The following is an 18,514-nucleotide window of genomic DNA, read 5'->3' on the forward strand; positions in this document are numbered from 1 at the left end:
GCCACCCTTTTTCTCAGTGTCTTTTTTTTTTTTTAAGATTTTATTTATTCATGAGATAGAGGCAGAGAGACAGACAGAGGGAGAAGCAGGACCCTGGCAGGGAGTTCCATGTGGGACTTGATCCCAGGACTGGGATCACACCCTGAGGCCAAGGCAGATGCTCAACTGCTGAGCCACCCAGGTGTCCCTTAAGTGTCCTAATCTTGACCTCAGCTCAGGTCTTTTTTTTTTTTAAGATTTTATTTATTCATTTGTGATAGACATAGAAAGAGAGAGAGGGGTAGAGGCACAGGCGGAAGGAGAAGCAGGCTCCACACTGGGAGCCTGATGCGGGACTCGATCCTGGGGCTCCAGGATCATGCCCCAGGTCAAAGGCAGGTGCCAAACCGCTGAGCCACCCAGGGATACCCCTCAGCTCAGGTCTTGATCTCATACTGGGCTCCATGCTATGCTTGGAGCCTACTTTTTTTTTTTTTAAAGATTTTATTTGAGACAGAGAGTGAATGAAAGGAAGAGGTAGAGAGAATCTGAAGCAGATTCTGCACAGAGCCTGATTTGGGGTTTCATCCCACAACTGTGAGATCATGACCTGATCCAAAACCAAGAGTCAGCCCCTTAACTGACTGAGCCAGCCACCCAGGTCCCCCTGCATGGGGGTCTCAAGGAAAAAACAAAAAAGTGTGGATTAAAGCCCACAGCTCCACCCTCTATTAACTGTGTGACTTTGGACTATTTATTTATTTATTTTAAGATTCCATTTATTTATCCATGAGAGACACACACACAGAGAGAGAGAGAGAGGGAGAGAGAGGCAGAGACACAGGCAGAGGGAGAAGCAGACTCCATGCAGGGAGCCCAACGCGGGACTCGATCCCGGGTCCCCAGGATCAGGCCCTGGGCTGAACGCAGCAGTAAACCACTGAGCCACCTGGGCTGCCCTACTTTGGACAATTTAATCAATCTTCTGTGTTTCTATTTCTGTCTATATGAAAGGAATAATGATAATACCTACCTTGTGTAGATTTTGGGAGGAGTAATTAAATTTATATAGGGAAAATACTTTAAACAGGATTTGTTACACACTTAGTACTTAGGTAGGTAGATGTGCTAATAATATATACCATCATTATTAAGGTTATTTTCCCTAACATGTTTTTAAAAATATTTTATTTATTTATTCATGAGAGACAGAGAGAGAGAAAGAGAGGCAGAGACACAGGCAGAGGGAGAAGCAAGCTCCATGCAGGGAGCCTGATGTGGGACTCCATCCCGGGTCTCCAGGACCACACCCTGGAGTGGAGTGTGAAGGTGGCACTAAACCGCTGAGCCACCCGGGCTGCCCGTTCTGATACCTTCTTAAACAGCTTTTTAATCAGTCCTGTGTTTTGCCTAAGGTAGTCTTGAATTAAGTAAACTCTGCCTAACATGAAGCTCAAACTCACAACCTGGAGATTGAGACTCTTCATGTTCTACAGACTGAGCCAACCAGAGACCCCAATATACATTATTTTTTGATATTTTATATATGAAGTTTGTTCTTGAGAATGATACGTGAAATTTTGCAGAGGATGTGGGGGTTGGCAGAAGGTGGTCAAAACTTCCAATTATAAATAAGTACTGGGGATATGCACAATGTGATGACTATAGTTAACACTGCTCTATGATATAAGAAAAATTAAGAGAGTGAATCCTTGATGTTTTCATCACAGGGAGAAATTTTTTCTTTCTTTTCATTGTATCTATATGAGGTTATAGAATCGAGCTGAACTTATTGTGGTAATCATTTCACAATATCTGTAAATCCAACCATAATGCTGTATGCATTAAACTTACATAGTGATATGTGTATGTTTCTCAGTAAAACTGGAAAAAAAATTGTAGTTGTGTTTGATAATAGATACTGACTAAACTGTGGTAATCATCTAGCAATATATGCAGCTACAAATCATGTCTACATCTAAATCTAACACAATGTTATATGTCAGTTATATCTCAGCTTTAAAAAAATTTTTCAGGGCAGCCTGGGTGGCTCAACGGTTTAGCACTGCCTTCAGCCTGGGCCTGATCCTGGAGACCTGGGATCGAGTCCCACATCAGGCTCCCTCCATGGAGCCTGCTTCTCCTTTTGCCTGTGTCTGTGCCTCTCTCTCTCTCTGTGTGTCTCTCATGAATAAATAAATAAAATCTTTAAAAATTTTTTTTTCAAACCTTTAACTTGGTATGTTTTATTAACATAATACATTTTGTTTCTTATTGCTTTGCAGGTTGATGTAAGTATAAAATTATGGAAAAATGGATTCACAGTCAATGATGATTTCAGAAGTTACACTGATGGTGCAAGTCAGCAGTTTCTGAACTCTGTCAAAAAAGGGTAAGCAGGATTACCAGGGTGGCTCAGTCAGTTGAGTGTCTGCCTTTAGCCCAGGATGATCTCGGGGGTCCTGGGATCAAGCCCTGAGTTGAGCTTCCCGCTTGGTGGGGAGCCTGCTGCTCCCTCTCTCTCTCTGCCCCTCCCACGTACTTGTGCTCTCTCTCTCTCTCTGAAATAAATAATAAAATCTTTAAAAAAAGGGATAAGTAGTTTTTGTAAGTAGAAGGATTATCTTAGGCATGTTTCATTTGGAAAAATCCATATTATTGCATATAACTATAGTTGGCATGAATCCCAGAAGCAGTATAAAAATATGGATAAATTTCATTATGTAATTATTAAAAACATATATACCAAAAGACACTTAAATGTAGTCAAAAGATAACTGCTGCACTGGGGTTGCTTGTTACATGTATAAAATGCAAATAATATATATAGAGTTATTACAAATAAAAAAATGTAAATATTTTATATCATTTTGTACCATTTTATCTATTTATTATTATTTTTTTTTTAAGATTTATTTATTTATTCATGAGAGACACAGAGAGAGGCAGAGACACAGGCAGAGGGAGGAGCAGGCTCTTCATAGGAGCCAGATGGAAACTTGATCCCGGATTCCGGGATCATGACTTGAGCTGAAGGCAGCCACCCAACCGCTGAGCCACCCAGGTGTCTCTATTTAATCTACTTTATAACAGAATAGCATTCATTTGGTAAAAATGAATGATGTTTGTGTATTAACATGAAAAGACTTCAATGGTATACTGTTTTTAAAAAGCAGTTTGCAGAATACTGAATAGTATATATAATCAGTACCATATGTGGAAAAAATAATTATATGGAGTTTTACTGTATATGTAGAGAAAATCTAGGAGTTGCAGCACCAAAGTATTTTGGGTTTTTGTTTGTTTTGTTTTTAAGTAAGCTTTTGGCTCAACATGGACCTTGAATTCATGACCCTAAGATCAAGAGTTGACTGCTTGGGGTGCCTGCCTGGCTCTGTTAGTGGAGCATGTGACTCTTGATCTTGGGGTTTAGGGCCCAAGAGATTGTGACTTGGGCCCCATGTTGGACATAGAGATTACTTTAAAAAAAAAAAAGTCACAAACAGATGGAGTCTGCTCATCTCAAGTTTACATTATTCCAAAGAGAAGCATCTTGCTATACTAGAGAAAGCCCCAGACTGAGTCCACATCCTATCTCTTTTACTTTGATCTTTCTCTTAGTATGAAATGTAAAAACTTTTTAAAAATTCTGAATGTTTTATATTTGATTTTGTTATATCTAGAGTAAATCTATCTTTTTTTTTTTTTTAAAGATTTTACTTAGCCATTCATGGGAGACACACAGAGAGAGAGTCAGAGACATAGGCAGAGGGAGAAGTAGGCCCCATGCAGGGAGCCCTATGTGGGACTCTGTCCTGGACTCTGGGATCATAACCTGAGCCCTGAGCCAAAGGCAGACGCTCAACCACTAAGCCACCCAGGCGTCCCATATATTTTAATTTTTTATATTTGCACTTAAAAATGGAAATGAGAGCCTGATTTTTCTAGCACATTTTTAGTTTTATTCAGACACCTATAAAATGATCAAATTGTTTAAATTTAGCAGTAGTCATCAAATATTTTATGACTTTCATACTATTCTAGGTACTACTGCATAACTCAAGATGTTCATGAATTTGTAATTTTAAAAATTACTCTGTATTCTTTGGTTCTTGGTATTCATATTATTTGACTATATTATTTTAAGAACATTTAGTTTGGGGGCACATGGCTGGCTCAGTCATTGAAGCCTCCACTCTTGATCTCAGAGTTGTAGGTTTGACCCTCATAATGGGTATAGAGATTACTTAAAAACAAAATCTTTACTGGTGCCTGGGTGGCTCAGTTGGTTATGTGTCTGCCTTTGGCTTAGGTCATGATCCCAGGGTCCTTTGATCAAGCCCTGCATTGGGCTCCCTGCTCAGCAGGGATCCTGCTTCTCCCTCTCTCTGCCACTTTCCCGCTTGCTCTCTCTCTCACTCTGTCAAATAAATAAATAAAATCTTTTTAAAAAACTAAATTAAAAATATTAGGGGATTGCTGGGTGGCTCAGCAGTTTAGTGCTTGCCTTTGGCCTGGGGCGTGGTCCTGGAGTTCGGGGATAGAGTACCGCATCAGGCTCCTTGCATGGGGCCTGCTTCTCCCTCTGCCTGTGTCTCTGCCTCTCTCTCTCTCTCTCTCTCTCATAAGTAAATAAATAAAATCTTTAAAAAATTTAAAATTACATTTAGTTTTTATTGTGAAGATTATATGCCTCTTGTTTCTATATATTTTTAAATTCTGTTTGTGAAAAAAAAATTCTGTTTGTGTACAAAGTAAGTTTTTCAGAGAAAGAAAAAACGTTGGGAGCTTTATTACTTTGTTTCTTTACCTTTCAAGGGAATTACCTTTGGAATTACAGGGAATTTTTGATAAAGAGGAGGTGGATGTTAAAGTTGAAGACAAAAAAAATGAAGTATGTATGTCCACGAAGCCTGTGTTCCAGCCCTTCTCAGGGCAAGGTCACAGACTGGGAAGGTGAGTAGGCTCGTGATCTGTCCTTTCCATACACAACTTGACTAATAATATTCAGCTTGTCATTATTTTATATTGTCAGTATTTTCTATTGTATCATTTCTCTCATTGGAAATGAGATTTTTCATGTTAACTTTTATGAGGAGTCCTAACTCTTATTTACCTTAGTGTAAATTAACATATACTGACAGTACATTAAGAAATCATGGAGGCTTTTTTGATGTAACCAAATTAAAAGGACCTAGATTATTGAGGACCTTAGGCAATTCATGGGCAAATCTTTTTTCTCCTTTGCACCCACCACGTGAGCATTGCCATTAATGTTACAGAGTACATATGCTAGCTTTTGAATATAGGGTACATTTTATAATTACCAGTGCCTTCAACATTATATTCTGTGATAAGTATCCAAATTTGAAGTAATAAAAATGAAAAAATGTGTGATAAAGTTAGTATCCCTATCAAAGCCTTTAATTGTCAGATTTACAGTCTTCATCATATGTAAGTAGGTTGGGTTTTTTTTTTAAGATTTTATTTATTTATTCATGAGAGACACATACACAGAGAGAGAGAGGCACAGACACAGGCAGAAGCTCCATGTAGGGAGCCCAACGTGGGACTTGATCCTGGGTCTCCAGGACCACACCCTGGGCTGAAGGTGACGCTAAACTGCTGAGCCAGCGGGGCTGCCCTCTAAGTAGGCTTTATGACAGTATACAAAGAGGTTAGATATGTGGTCAGTCTTATGAATTCTCATAGATTATCCAGATTGATAAAGATATCTGTATATTCATCCACACATATAAAAATATTCAGATGTGACTTTCAGAATAATCAGGATATACTTTGCTTCCTTCCCCCCCCCCGCCCCCCTTTCTAACACAAAGACTAATTTCTATAGAGAAACACAGGGCTCAGACTCAACTGAGCTATCCAGCACATTCCCCTCTGCCTTTGTTTTCTTTCTTTTTTCTTGGCCTGTTTTTGTTTTTGAGAACTTCTAAATTCTTATAGAAATTTTAATCTGGGGAATAGTACATAAAGGTAAAGTTTACAGATATGTCAGCCCTATAAAATTGTCTATTCTGTAAGACATTATTTGAATAATTACTCACAATATGTTTACATAGCACTCTACAGTCTTACAAGTTACTTGGATATGCATAATTTCATTAGGTTCCTATATTCATCATAAATGATGGACATAAGTAATATTATATCTTTGTGTTTTTATTGAGCTGTGACTTAATAAAATCTTCCTAAAAGGTATACTTAATGTAAAAGGTTTATAGTAATTTGTTCAGTGATTAAGTTCTGCTTAATAACGATATTCATCTAACTTTGTTGTCTGGCTTTTCTTAGTGCCACACCAAAAATTGTCTCTAAGTCAAAGAGTATTGAAGTTGAGAATAAAAATAATTTGTCTGTTGTTCAACTAAACAACCTGGAACCCATCACTAATGTACAGATCTGGTTAGCCAATGGAAAAAGGATTGTCCAAAAATTTAACATTTCTCATAGGTGAGTCTTCCATTTCGTTATTTGTCTGAATTTTTTCATGTTTAAATTTCTTTTCAGGTCATTCAGCAGTTTTTAAGAATTAACCAAGAATCTACCAGTTCTCTAAACATAATATATCTTGATAGTAGAAATTTTAGAAATTAATGAAGTATTTTCAGTTTGTTTTATGGATTATCATTTTTATCATTTGATTGGTTTTCCTGTATAACTAGATACATAATTTTTATTTTATTTAAGATTTATTTATTTATTTTAGGGGGTCCCTGGAGAGAGAGAGAGAGAGAGAATCTCTTAGGACATACTAAAAATAATTACTTTATGGGGCACCTGGGTGGCTCAGTTGGTTAAGTGTCTGCCTTCGGCCTCAGGGCATGATCCCAGGGTCATGAGATTGAGTGTTGCATCGGGCTCCTTGCTCAGAGGGGGAACCTGCTTCTCCCTCTGCCTCTGCCTTCTGCTTCCCCTGCTTGTGCGTGGGCTCTCTCTCTCTCTCTCTCACTTTCTCTGTCTCTCTGTCTCTCTGTCAAATAAATTTTTCAAATCTTAAAAATAGTAATTCTTTTAAAATTACATATCTAGGGCAGCCCGAGTGGCTCAGCGGTTTAGCACCACCTTTAGCCCAGGATGTGATCTTGGAGATCCGGGATTGAGTCCCACCGTTGGGCTCCCATGGAGCGTGCTTCTGTCTCTGCCTGTGTCTCTGCCTCTCTCTCTCTCTCTCTCTCTCTCTCTCTCTGTGTGTGTGTCTGTCTTTCACGAAAAAATAAAGTCTTTTAAGAAAATTATATATCTAAGGGGCTCCTGGGATTGAGCCTTGTTTTGGGCTCTCTGCTCAGTGGGAAGTCTGCTTTTCCCTCTCCCTCTGCCCTTCTCTCTGCTCATGCTCTCACGTGCTCTCTCTCTCTCTCAAATAAATAAAATCTTTAACAAGAAAAAGATTCTCTCTCCCCTCTCCTTCTGCCCCCCCCTTTACTACACACACACACACACACACACACACACACATATACACTAACCCAGAATATATACCAGTATATTTATGTGCCTTTACTTGATCATCTCTCTTTCCTTTTGTGCAAGAGATGCTGTATTCTGAATGTTGTGTTAATGATTTCTGCTTTTATTTATAATTTTATTAAGTACATGTGATATTAGAAAATACTGAATTGCTTTGCTCATTTTCAAATAATTAGTTTAGATTTTTTTAAGATTTTATTTATTTGTTCATGAGAGACACAGAGAGGGGCAGAGACACAGGCAGAGGGAGAAGCAGGCTCCATGCAGGGAGCCCAATATGGGACTTGATCCCAGAACTCCAGGATCACGCCCTGAGCCAAAGGCAGACGCTGAACTGCTGAGCCACCCAGGCATCCCTCGTTTAGATTGTAAAGCAGTCATAAATAGGGCTCCTGGGTGGCTCAGTCAGTTAAGTGTCTGGCTTTTGGTTTCTGCTCAGGGTATAGTTTCAGAGTCATGAGATCAAGCTCCGAGTTGGCTCCATGCTGAGTCTGTTTGAAATTCTTTTCCTCTCCCTCTGTTCCTCCCCCCACTCCCACTCCCTCTCTCTAAAATAAATAAAAAAAAATCATGAACATACAGAAAAGTTTAAGAACACTATAAAAAATATTCCCCTTAAAAAAAAATTCCCCTTAGCTATTCAATGGTAAGTTGCCAGTCTGATGACCCATCACTCAAAATACCTTAGTGTGTATTTCCTACAAACAGATACTATCCCTCTAACCATAGTTCAGTCATCTGAGAATAACATCGATATGCTTCTATCAGCTAATTTTTGGGGCCTATTCAAAGTTTGCCATTTAATCTGATATCATTCTTTTTACCCAAATGCCTTTCAGAATCACACATAACATTTAGGTGTCATGTCTCATTTGAATTAATAGTTCCTCAGACAGAGAAACCTGATTCTTTTTACTGGACAATGGTATTGAGAAGCCAGGATCTGAGTAGTAGGGATTCTCACTGCTTGATTTTCCTACTCCCAGGCCCTCTCAGTGGAGAGAGCTATAGGTGTATATGCACGTATATCCATATACATACATAACCATTTTTTATGTCTTTGCATAATGAAAAGCATGAGTTCACATAGATAACCTCCAAATTCAGTATACCAAAAATTGGCTTTAATTTTTTAAATTCATTTGTTTTTTTGGCAGGGGTGGGGGTGAACAGGGGAGACGGGCAGAGGGAGAGGAAGAGAAATCCTTAGACTCCCCACTGAGCATGGAGCTGATGGGGGTCTCGATCCCAGGACCCTGAGATCAGGACCTGAGCAAAAATCAAAAGTCAGACACTTAACCACCTGAGCCACCCAGGCACTCCTCACTTATTCTTAATGGATTTACTGATTGATTGATTAATTCTCCTCTGGATAACTAGTCTCTTTTTTCCCTGTTGGCACCTCCCCTACATGAAGACTCCAACACTCTCCTTGGGCTTTAACTATCCTGGTTGAGTTCATTTCCCTTCTCTTTCTGCTGAATTTCTGACACATCATGCCAATGATCTCTTCACCCTCTTTGGTTCTAACAGTCTGTGATCCCTTTTCTCCCCCATACCTGTTTACGTTTCTTCACCCCTTTCTGGTTGTCACATGCTGCAGTTGGCTTCTCCTCTGTAAGAGGCTCTTTCTGTTCTGCTTGAGACAGCCCACTCCAGGTCACTTCTCCTACCCCTCAATTTAGATATATTCCTCAACCCACTTGGTTTCTGACACTCCTTACCTCCTTCTACAGGGATGCCCTCCTTGTGCTTCTCAGGCTCTGACACAATGCAGATGGGCAGCTTTCCTGTACAGATACCTTCTTAACTGTGCTTAGACTGATTCCCTGTTCTGGTCCACCTTAGCTCCCTATCATTTCTCCCATTTTCTCCTCTACTAATGGCTTTTGGATGAAGTTCAGTAAGGAAACAGAAAGCTTGTTTTGCTTTTTATTTAAACTTGACATGAATGGAATCGTGTTATACTGCAACTTTTTTTAAGACTCATCCAAAAAGAAACTCATCCATGTTGATGTGTATAGCTGTATCTCATTTATTTTCATTACTATACTTTAATCTATTATATGAAATCAATTATACATTCTATTTTTATTGGTAATGTCCAAGCTTAAATTTGTTTATATGGATATATCAGTCAGCATTGCTCAGTAAACATCCAGAAAAATCTCATGGTATGGAATAATACTTCTTATGTGTCAGCTCATGTGGCTTTGCTGATCTCAGCTGGGCTCATTCATATGTTGGCAGGTCATCTAACGGAGCCCTAATTTAAGCTACAGGTCTGAGTCTAGGTCTACTTCTTGTGACTCTCATCCTTGAATCAGCACCCTACTTGTCTGTGTTCTCAAACGGGCTGAGGCTCAAGGCTGGTCCCACCAAGCACATTTACTATCACTCTACTAACATTCCATTGGCTAGAGCAAGTCACATGATCAAGTCCTGTTAATTGCACTGTTTGTGGAAAAAACTTCTTTCCTGACCCAATTGCTATGTCATCTTTTTGTAAAGCAGATGATCTGTTCTGGACTCTGCATTCTGAGTGGGTCCATCTAGCTTTCCTTTTGCCAACTGCACATTCTCTTAATTACTATTAGTTTTTAATAAATTAATTTACTGCTTTATTTTCTGCCTTATTTTATCAGTTACCTGTAAAGCTGTGCTAAAATCTACAGGTATAATTGTGGATTTGTCTATTTCTCCTTTCTTTCTTTTAACATTTACTTTTTATTTGTTAAAGCTATATAGTTAAGTCTGTACAGAGGTAAAATTATGTGTTTAAATGTGTTTTTTGTAAAAAGTTTTGAATGTAGTTTTTTTTAATTTTTATTTATTTATGATAGTCACACAGAGAGAGAGAGAGGCAGAGACACAGGCAGAGGGAGAAGCAGGCTCCATGCACCGGGAGCCCGATGTGGGATTCGATCCCGGGTCTCCAGGATCACGCCCTGGGCCAAAGGCAGGCGCCAAACCGCTGCGCCACCCAGGGATCCCTTGAATGTAGTTTTTATATCTAGGTTAACAATCTTTTTTGATTCCTATTTTGTGCTTTTGGGTTTTGTTTTTAGTTACCACCTATTGAATGTTTTCTATATATCAGGCTTTCTTCAGGGTATTTCACTTATATTATTTCTAAATGGCAAACCACCTTAGCTAGAATCAGAAAGGTGATGATCATAATAATAGAAGCCAAAAGAGAGAGAGAGAGAGAGAGAATGTCCTCCTTATCACGTTGGTTTTCTAGCATGTCCTTTTTTTTTTTTTTAAGATTTTATTTATTCATTCATGAAAGACCCACACAGAGGGAGAAGCAGGCTCCATGCAGGGAGCCTGACATGGGACTCAATCCCAGGTCTCCAGGATCAGGCTCTGGGCTGAAGGCAGCGCTAAACCACTGAGCCACCCGGACTGCCCAAGACATACTGTTTTATCATTTTCCCAGGATCATGCCCTGGGCTGAAGGTGGCACTAAACCGCTGAGCCACCTGGGCTGCCCCCACCCCCCGGCTTTTTTTTTTTTTTTTAAAGATCTAGCATGTCTTCATAGATGTCCATGAGAAAGGCAGTTAGGGGGTGACCTCTGACTTGGTTGTAAATCAGATAACTGATTTAACAGATTGGGATATTTGGAAAGACCACTGTCCTGTAAAATCCCTTTCAAATAGTTGCATGCACTTTCATGCACTAGTTTGATTATTTCCAGAGTGTACTGGACTTCTCTCTCCAATATAGCATTATCATTATAGCCAGAAGTGTTAGAGATTATGAAGTGTCTTTGGTTCTAGACAAAGGTGTTTCTTTTATGCTACTTAAGAAATGGGTCGACAGGGGATCCCTGGGTGGCGCAGCGGTTTGGCGCCTGCCTTTGGCCCAGGGCGCGATCCTGGAGACCCGGGATTGAATCCCACATCAGGCTCCTGGTGCATGGAGCCTGCTTCTCCCTCTGCCTGTGTCTCTGCCTCTCTCTCTCTCTCTGTGACTATCATAAATAAATAAAAAAAAAAAAAAGAAAAGAAATGGGTCGACAGGACAGCCCAGGTGGCTCAGCGGTTTAGCGCTGTCTTCGGTCCGGGGCATAATCCTGGGGACCCGGGATCGAGTCCTGCATTGGGCTCCTTGCATGAGACCTGCTTCTCCCTTTGCCTGTGTCTCTGCCTCTCTCTCTCTGTGTCTCTCATGAATAAATAAATAACATCTTAAAAAAAAAAGAAATGGGTCGACATATTGCATCTCACTATCCCAAAATTTAAATCCCTGAATAATCCATTGTTGATGTTGCCAGCTATGATAATTCTTTGCATCCTGATCTTATCACAATAAACTCAAACTCCTCAGATGGGTCTTTTAGCCATTCCACTAATACTGTGGTGATAAACTTCATAGTTTTGGGGCTGTTTTTCAAATATTGCAGTGATGTAGCTCATTTTCTCATGTCAGTCATTTTGAGTGACTTTAAGAGAACTTTCTGAGAATGCCATACTCTGTGATTGGCTGCATTTAAATCAATAGCATCTCTGGTTAATTTAAAGGCTCTTTCACTTCTGGGGCGTCAGTGGCTCAGTTAAGCGTCCCTCTTGATTTCAACTCGGATCATGATCTTGAGTCTGGCATAGGGCTTTGCACTCAGCAAGGAATCTGCTGGAGATTCTCTCTTCCTATTTCTCTCTCCCCCTCCCTGCTCTTGTGTGCACGAGAGCTCTCTCTGTGTCTCACTCTCACTCTCTCAAATGAATAAATCTTTAAAAAATAAAGAAAAGCTCGTTCACTTCTTTCATCACTGCATAACAGCCCCAAAATAAACAAATCTAAATTTTTCACTATAAATGATCTGGACCACTGGGTTGAGGTCATCATTCTGCTCTTCCCTGTGTAGGACATAGGTGGGCGAGTCCAGGCTCAGGAACCCACCACCATCCATAGATGCGCCACTAGTTCTCTGGTCTCAGCTGCCATAGCTTCTTAATGCTGTTGCTGCTAGGGCAGTGGTAGTTCTGGGTGACCGGGCTCTCTGTCCTGAGCAGCCTCCCTGAGCCGGAAATAGTCATCATCTCATCTCGCCTCAGTCCTCAGTGGAGGTGGCTTACGCTTTGTTTTTTAGTTTTATTTTTTAAAAGTTTTTTTTTTTAAGATTTTATTTATTTATTCATGAGAAACACAGAGAGAAGGCAGAGACACAGGCAGAGGGAGAAGCAGGCTCCCCGCAGGGAGCCCGATGTGGGACTTGATCCTGGAACTTCCTGATCAAGCCCTGAGCTGAAGGGAGATGCTCAACTGCTGAGCCACCCAGGGATTCCCTCACACAGAGTGGCAATTAATGAATTTTAGTGAATTGATTGGGAGAATTCTGCCTTTCATGATACGACATATCTCAATTCTGAATTGCTCATCTTTTCACATTTTAGCATTTCTGAAATGGAGGTTTATCCTAAAATCCATGGTTGGCTGCATGGCATTCTTTATACAATTGGTTATTTTTTTAAAGATTTTATTTATTTATTCATGAGAGAGACACAGAGAGAGGCAGAGACACAGGTAGAGAGCAGGCTCCATGCAGGGAGCCCGACGCAGGACTCGATCCTGGGACTCCAGGATCACACCCTGGGCTGAAGGCAAGTGCCAAATCACTGAACCACCCAGGGATCCCCACACAATTGTTTTTGACTTAGCATCTGCCTCAAAGCATGCAGAACAAGTGTCAGCTGAACATAAAACATCTCAGAGACAATAGTCTTTTTTTAAAGAAATTCTTTATCACCAACACACCTGTTAATACAGAGGGCTGGTATTATATGCAAAAACATGTACCGTGTATTGACCGAATCAAAAGTGATTCGAAAGACTTGAGTCTGAACAGTGTTCAACTATTAGGAATGGCTTAACCATTTTATTCTAATAGAAGTATATGCTTGATTTGAGAAATGTTTACATGAGATTAATTCTGCTTTCAATAAATATAAAATAAAAATTCTGAGTGTTAACATATTTGTCATAATCTAGATTTTTTAGCAATATATAAAATGTCTTAAAATCAGTAGCATCTTAGTTGTAATGAACTCTGTATGCGTTCTCTAAATACATATACATATACTCAAGTGAACATAACTCTGAGCTACCTCCAAAATTTCAATTATTGTATGATAGTGTTGATTATACTAACTGAAATTTTACCCACACTAAGTTAAGAATTTTCCAAATTGTTTTTGAAACACAGCATGACCTGTTAAGAGATAGAGCCGGGTCTACATAGGTTACTAGTGTGACCATTTCTGATCCATTCAGAGCCAGATATAGGTATATAAACTTCCTGTTACAGGAACTTTCAGATACATACACACAAAAAGAGAAGTTATAGTGATCCTTCACTGAGTTCCACTGAACTATTTTCAGGCAAATCTAGACTTTGTATAGTTTCTTATGTACATATTTCAATATATATCTCTAAAAGATAAGTACTCTTTAAAAATGTAACCATGGGGGATCCCTGGATGGCTCAGTGGTTTCGTGCCTGCCTTTGGTCCAGGGCGTGGTCCTGGAGACCCGGGATTGAGTCCCACATCGGGCTCCCTGCATGGAGCCTGCTTCTCCCTCTGCCTGTGTCTCTGCCTCTCTGTGTCTCTCATGAATAAATAAATAAAATCTTAAAAAAAAATGTAACCATGGGGGTGCCTGGGTGGCTCAGTCAGTTAAGCATCTGCCTTCAGCTGAGGTCATGATCCCAGGATCCTGGGATTAGTCCCCACATTGGGCTCCCTGTTCAGTGGGGAGCCTGCTTCTCCCTCTTCCTCTGCCCCGCCCGCTGCTTGTGCTTGCTCTCTGTCAAGTGAATAAATAAAATCTTTAAAAAAAATCCTTTAAAGAATAATAAAATGTAACCATAACATTATATAAGACTGATGAATCACTGAACTCTGAGTCTAATATATGTTAATTAAATTTAAATTTTAAAAAACAAAAATGTAACCATAGTTATTACCATCATATTAACTCAAGTTTTCATAAAATTATAATAGTTTGTGCTATTTTACAGGATAAGCCACATCAAAGACTTCATTGAAAAATACCAAGGATCTCAAAGAAGCCCTCCCTTTTCCCTGGCCACAGCTCTTCCTTTCCTCAAATTGCTAGATGAAACACTCACATTGGAAGAAGCAGATTTACAGAATGCTGTAATCATTCAGAGACTCCAAAAAACTGCTGAACCTTTTAGAGAACTTTCATAACATTGATTTTTGATACACTAAGTGGAAAGTTTGCAGAGAATGATGGTTGTTAATGAACATGCAAACCAAAATGAGGGAAAGGATGTCAGATTTGCTGGACTTTGGGTTCGAGCACTGTTTAACTCCCTCCTGATGAGAAGATTTTTAAATCCGTACAAGTTAGGAAAGTGAACTATGACTGGAAACTCTATTCAATGCACTTTTTCCAAAAGGCTACTCAGAAAGAAAGCTACACTTATTTCAAATACCAGTTAATTCAACAATAAGATATATTAAATTGCTGTATCGTATAGAATCTTAATATGGTATAAATTAGCCAGTGTATTCACAGCATCATTCATTCAAATATTCCCAACCAGCAGTGATTTATTTAGATGTTAGCTGTCTCAGATTTTTTAAAAGCAATATATTAAGAAAATTATACATGGCAGGTTAAAAACATCAATGTAATTATTTTATATCTGAGATACAGTCAGAAGGCTAGAAGGAACTGCTTTCACCACAGCTGTGCCTGAACATCAGTGTTCTCTATTATTCACTTATGGCAGGATTTACTCATATTAATTTGGCATAATATCTAAAATGTATTTTAAGAATAAAATTGTGCAACTTAGTATAATGTCAATATTAATCTCCTCCCATTTCTACATTTTCAAGAAGTGTAATTTAAACAACTTTTTTTTTTATCCAGGAACTCTAGTTCATCCCTTATTTTATTTTATTTTGAAAATTAGGGATTTGTTTTTAGCTAACATTTTGAGTAAACCTTTGATTTGCTACCACTTGCTTAGAATCTAATGCTTGCTTGTGTTGGCACATTGCTAATTAATATTTTTAAATGCATCACATAAAGTATGGTTTTCTATTCCAAATACCAGAGTCAACCTGGATATACATTAAAGGATTATTTATTACATCCTGATGCCACCAAGGAAAACATGTTTTGCATTTTAGTTTTTTAACCCAAACTGGTTTATTTCACTGTCAGATTGAATTCCCTTGCCTGAAATAAGTTTAAGAAGTTTTTTTTTCCCTGCAAATTATCTATTGAATCTTATGTAAAGCAAAATTTACATTGACTGTGCTAAGGAACTAAATAGCCATATCTATCAGCAGTAATGTTCACAGGGCAGTGGGTATCTGCTGGAAAGAGTAGTTTTCCAACTTCTTGGTCTCAAGACCTTTTATTTATATAGGTTATATATGAGATACTGAAAATAAAAAGTTATAAAATATTTATTCATTAAAAATAGTAAGCACATGTTAATATAAACCACATTTTAATGAAAATGCATTTCCTTAAAAAATTATTAAGAAAAGTGGAAATTGTATTCCAGTTTTTGCAACTATCTTTACCGTCTGACTTAACGAAGACAGATGGAGTCTCATATCTGCTTCCACATTCAATCTGTTGTGCTATTACACATCATGTAACCTCTAGTAAATGCTACTGTATATTCATGAAAAATTGGGAGTGTGGGAAATAATAATGTCTTAGTTTGGTTATGAAAATAGTTTGACTTTTGGACCTCTTGAAAGAACCATTCTTACAAAGCAGTGGTTTACAATGATTCTCAAATCTTAGTGTAAGAATCCTTTGGAAAGCGTTTCAGAATGTCTATTCCAGGCATCTACCACACACATTCTGATTGATTGTATCTGGGATAAATCCCAGATCTCTGCATTTGTAATCTCAAGTGAGTTTTAGGTATGTAGTAGAAGAACCACTGTTCAGGGTTCACTATGCTTCCACCCTAAGAAAGTAAGCCTGTGTGCTTCACCGTGGACAGTGGAGGACTCTCCACTGAAATGGACTTCTGGACCTTTCAGTTTTATCCTTTATCTCCCACAGTTTGTTCTTAGACTGTTCCTCTTTAACTCTTAACTAATCATGATACAAACCTATCCCTCCTCTAAGGACAGCTGAGATGAGGCTGTCATTTAAATGAGGTTTTCATTAGAAGCTCATTTAAACATTTAAATGAGGTTTTTATTAGAAGCTCAGGAATAATAAAAGGGAAAAATACACGTAACAGATGACCTGGTTTATAAATACATCTTCTGTTTGAGGTCCATATAAAGACTGCCTTCTCATCTAGCTCTCAGCCTTCCATATGGTAGAGGCCTATCAGGAAGACGAGGAGGGCAAAGGAACCTTATCTTTTTGTCATTTACTTTCAGAAGTGAACAGATATATAATAGAAAATACTGAGTATGTTTACAGCTGTAGTAGAGCCTTCTCTAATGAAACATAATGGCATTCTTAAAATGAAGGAACAGTAAAAATCCACAAACTCAGATATAAAAATAAGATAATTGTTAATGTATTTTCCAAGAGTCTGTAAGAAAATGTTTCATATAGGCCTATCATGAAGCATTGTGTAACTTAATTTGCATAATTTTTAGTCTATGTAATTCTCCATATATTTCTATAAAGGGGCTTCTCATTGGAAATATTTTTCTTGTACCTATAAAAAAGCCTCCTTTGTGGATTTTCCAGTTTATAATTATTTATCCCGAAGATACATTGGAGATTTTCTTGTGTGTACATGTAGAATACACCCCAGTGAGAAATTCCTATGGAGAAAGACTCTTCATCAGCAATAACCTTCATCTTTGTAACTGTGAACACTTTCATTAATGTGAATAATATTCTCAAAGGTTTTCTAAAATTGGAATCATCCGATACAGCTTTCTACCTTAAAGTTCAAAATTGTAAAGTTGTTAAATAAATGTGTAGATTATGCAAAACATACTTAAAATATAAATTGAATTTGGCAAGGCAAGGGAAGACAAACTTGAAAATACAGGTGTTGAATACAATTTGATCTACATAGTTCCAAAACTCGCCAGTTTCTTAAAAATCATTGTTAAGGCTGATACAAGAAGTACATTTCTAGTTTTATAGATTCTAATTTAATGGTTAAATTACTATGCATTATGCAGGTTATAAAACTGTTCTTATTTATTTTATATATGTTTCTCATTCAGAATACTTTTCATTACTTTTCGTTGGGTTGAAAATATAGCATCATGCATCTGTTTCAGTGCCTTATTTTTGAAAGCACTCTTTTGCTAATGGTTGAAGAACTGTTGTCTTAAGAATGAAATATTTCATTAAAAGGAACTGTGAAATAATCTACAGTTGTTTCTTATATAATAGTTCTATCTGGGTGCATTTGTTATTTTGATTTGTCATTGGCAGTTTGAAAATCAACATTTATTAGGTGCCTTCTGTTAGGTACTTTTAATCAGTGTTACTTTAATCCTCAGAAATGTTAAAATGTGATATTTTTAATACTCAGAGGTGGGTTTTTAAAAACTACATGTGTCCTAAGTTGAACTAGCATGAAGGGTCCTTGTAGGGTTTACTTCTGTGTTCTTTCTCTGAGTACAAACCATTTAATTAAATTGCTCATCACACTAAATCGTCAAATAGAAGTGGCTTATTCAGTGGACTAATATTTGGCTCTTTGTCATTTGCTTTAAATATTTTTTCACATAATTCATATCATTGTAGAAAATTGTAAAATGCTGAAATGATCTTTATTTTTTTGAAATGACCTTTAAACCACCTATTTCACCTTTCAAATATAACCTCATAACATTTTGGTGTGCATCCTTTCAGATATTTTTAAGTGAATCAGTGTTTTATATTAATTAAAAGGCAGGCTTCTTTGTTATTGTAATCCTGTTTTATCTCTTGAAGCCTAACATTTATTTTTTAAAATTACATTAGAAACATGTCATCACTTTAACCAGAATAATAGGACAAATGCCTTTTATTACATTTTTGTTCTGGGGGGAGAAAAGATGCAGGGTTT

General features: G+C 38.0%; 1 protein-coding gene and 1 pseudogene across 4 annotated transcripts in view; one reads left to right on the top strand and one right to left on the bottom strand.

Moving 5' to 3' along the window:
• The window catches only part of UBXN2A (UBX domain protein 2A), a 40,545-nt gene extending 22,427 nt beyond the window's left edge, over positions 1 to 18,118 (top strand). For all 4 annotated transcript variants that reach the window (XM_055327486.1, XM_055327488.1, XM_055327487.1 and 1 more), the window contains 4 exons: positions 2,265 to 2,371; positions 4,798 to 4,935; positions 6,295 to 6,453; positions 14,498 to 18,118. In XM_055327486.1, coding sequence (XP_055183461.1) covers positions 2,265 to 2,371; positions 4,798 to 4,935; positions 6,295 to 6,453; positions 14,498 to 14,690 — 597 coding nt within the window. In that variant the 3' untranslated portion in view covers positions 14,691 to 18,118. The remainder of the gene's footprint in view (positions 1 to 2,264; positions 2,372 to 4,797; positions 4,936 to 6,294; positions 6,454 to 14,497) is intronic.
• Positions 10,592 to 12,438, bottom strand: LOC129511146 (protein farnesyltransferase/geranylgeranyltransferase type-1 subunit alpha-like; annotated as a pseudogene).
• Positions 18,119 to 18,514: the final 396 nt, after the last annotated feature.

The sequence above is a fragment of the Nyctereutes procyonoides genome, unplaced genomic scaffold (assembly GCF_905146905.1).
Source record: "Nyctereutes procyonoides isolate TBG_1078 unplaced genomic scaffold, NYPRO_anot_genome, whole genome shotgun sequence".
Classification (NCBI taxonomy): domain Eukaryota; kingdom Metazoa; phylum Chordata; class Mammalia; order Carnivora; family Canidae; genus Nyctereutes; species Nyctereutes procyonoides.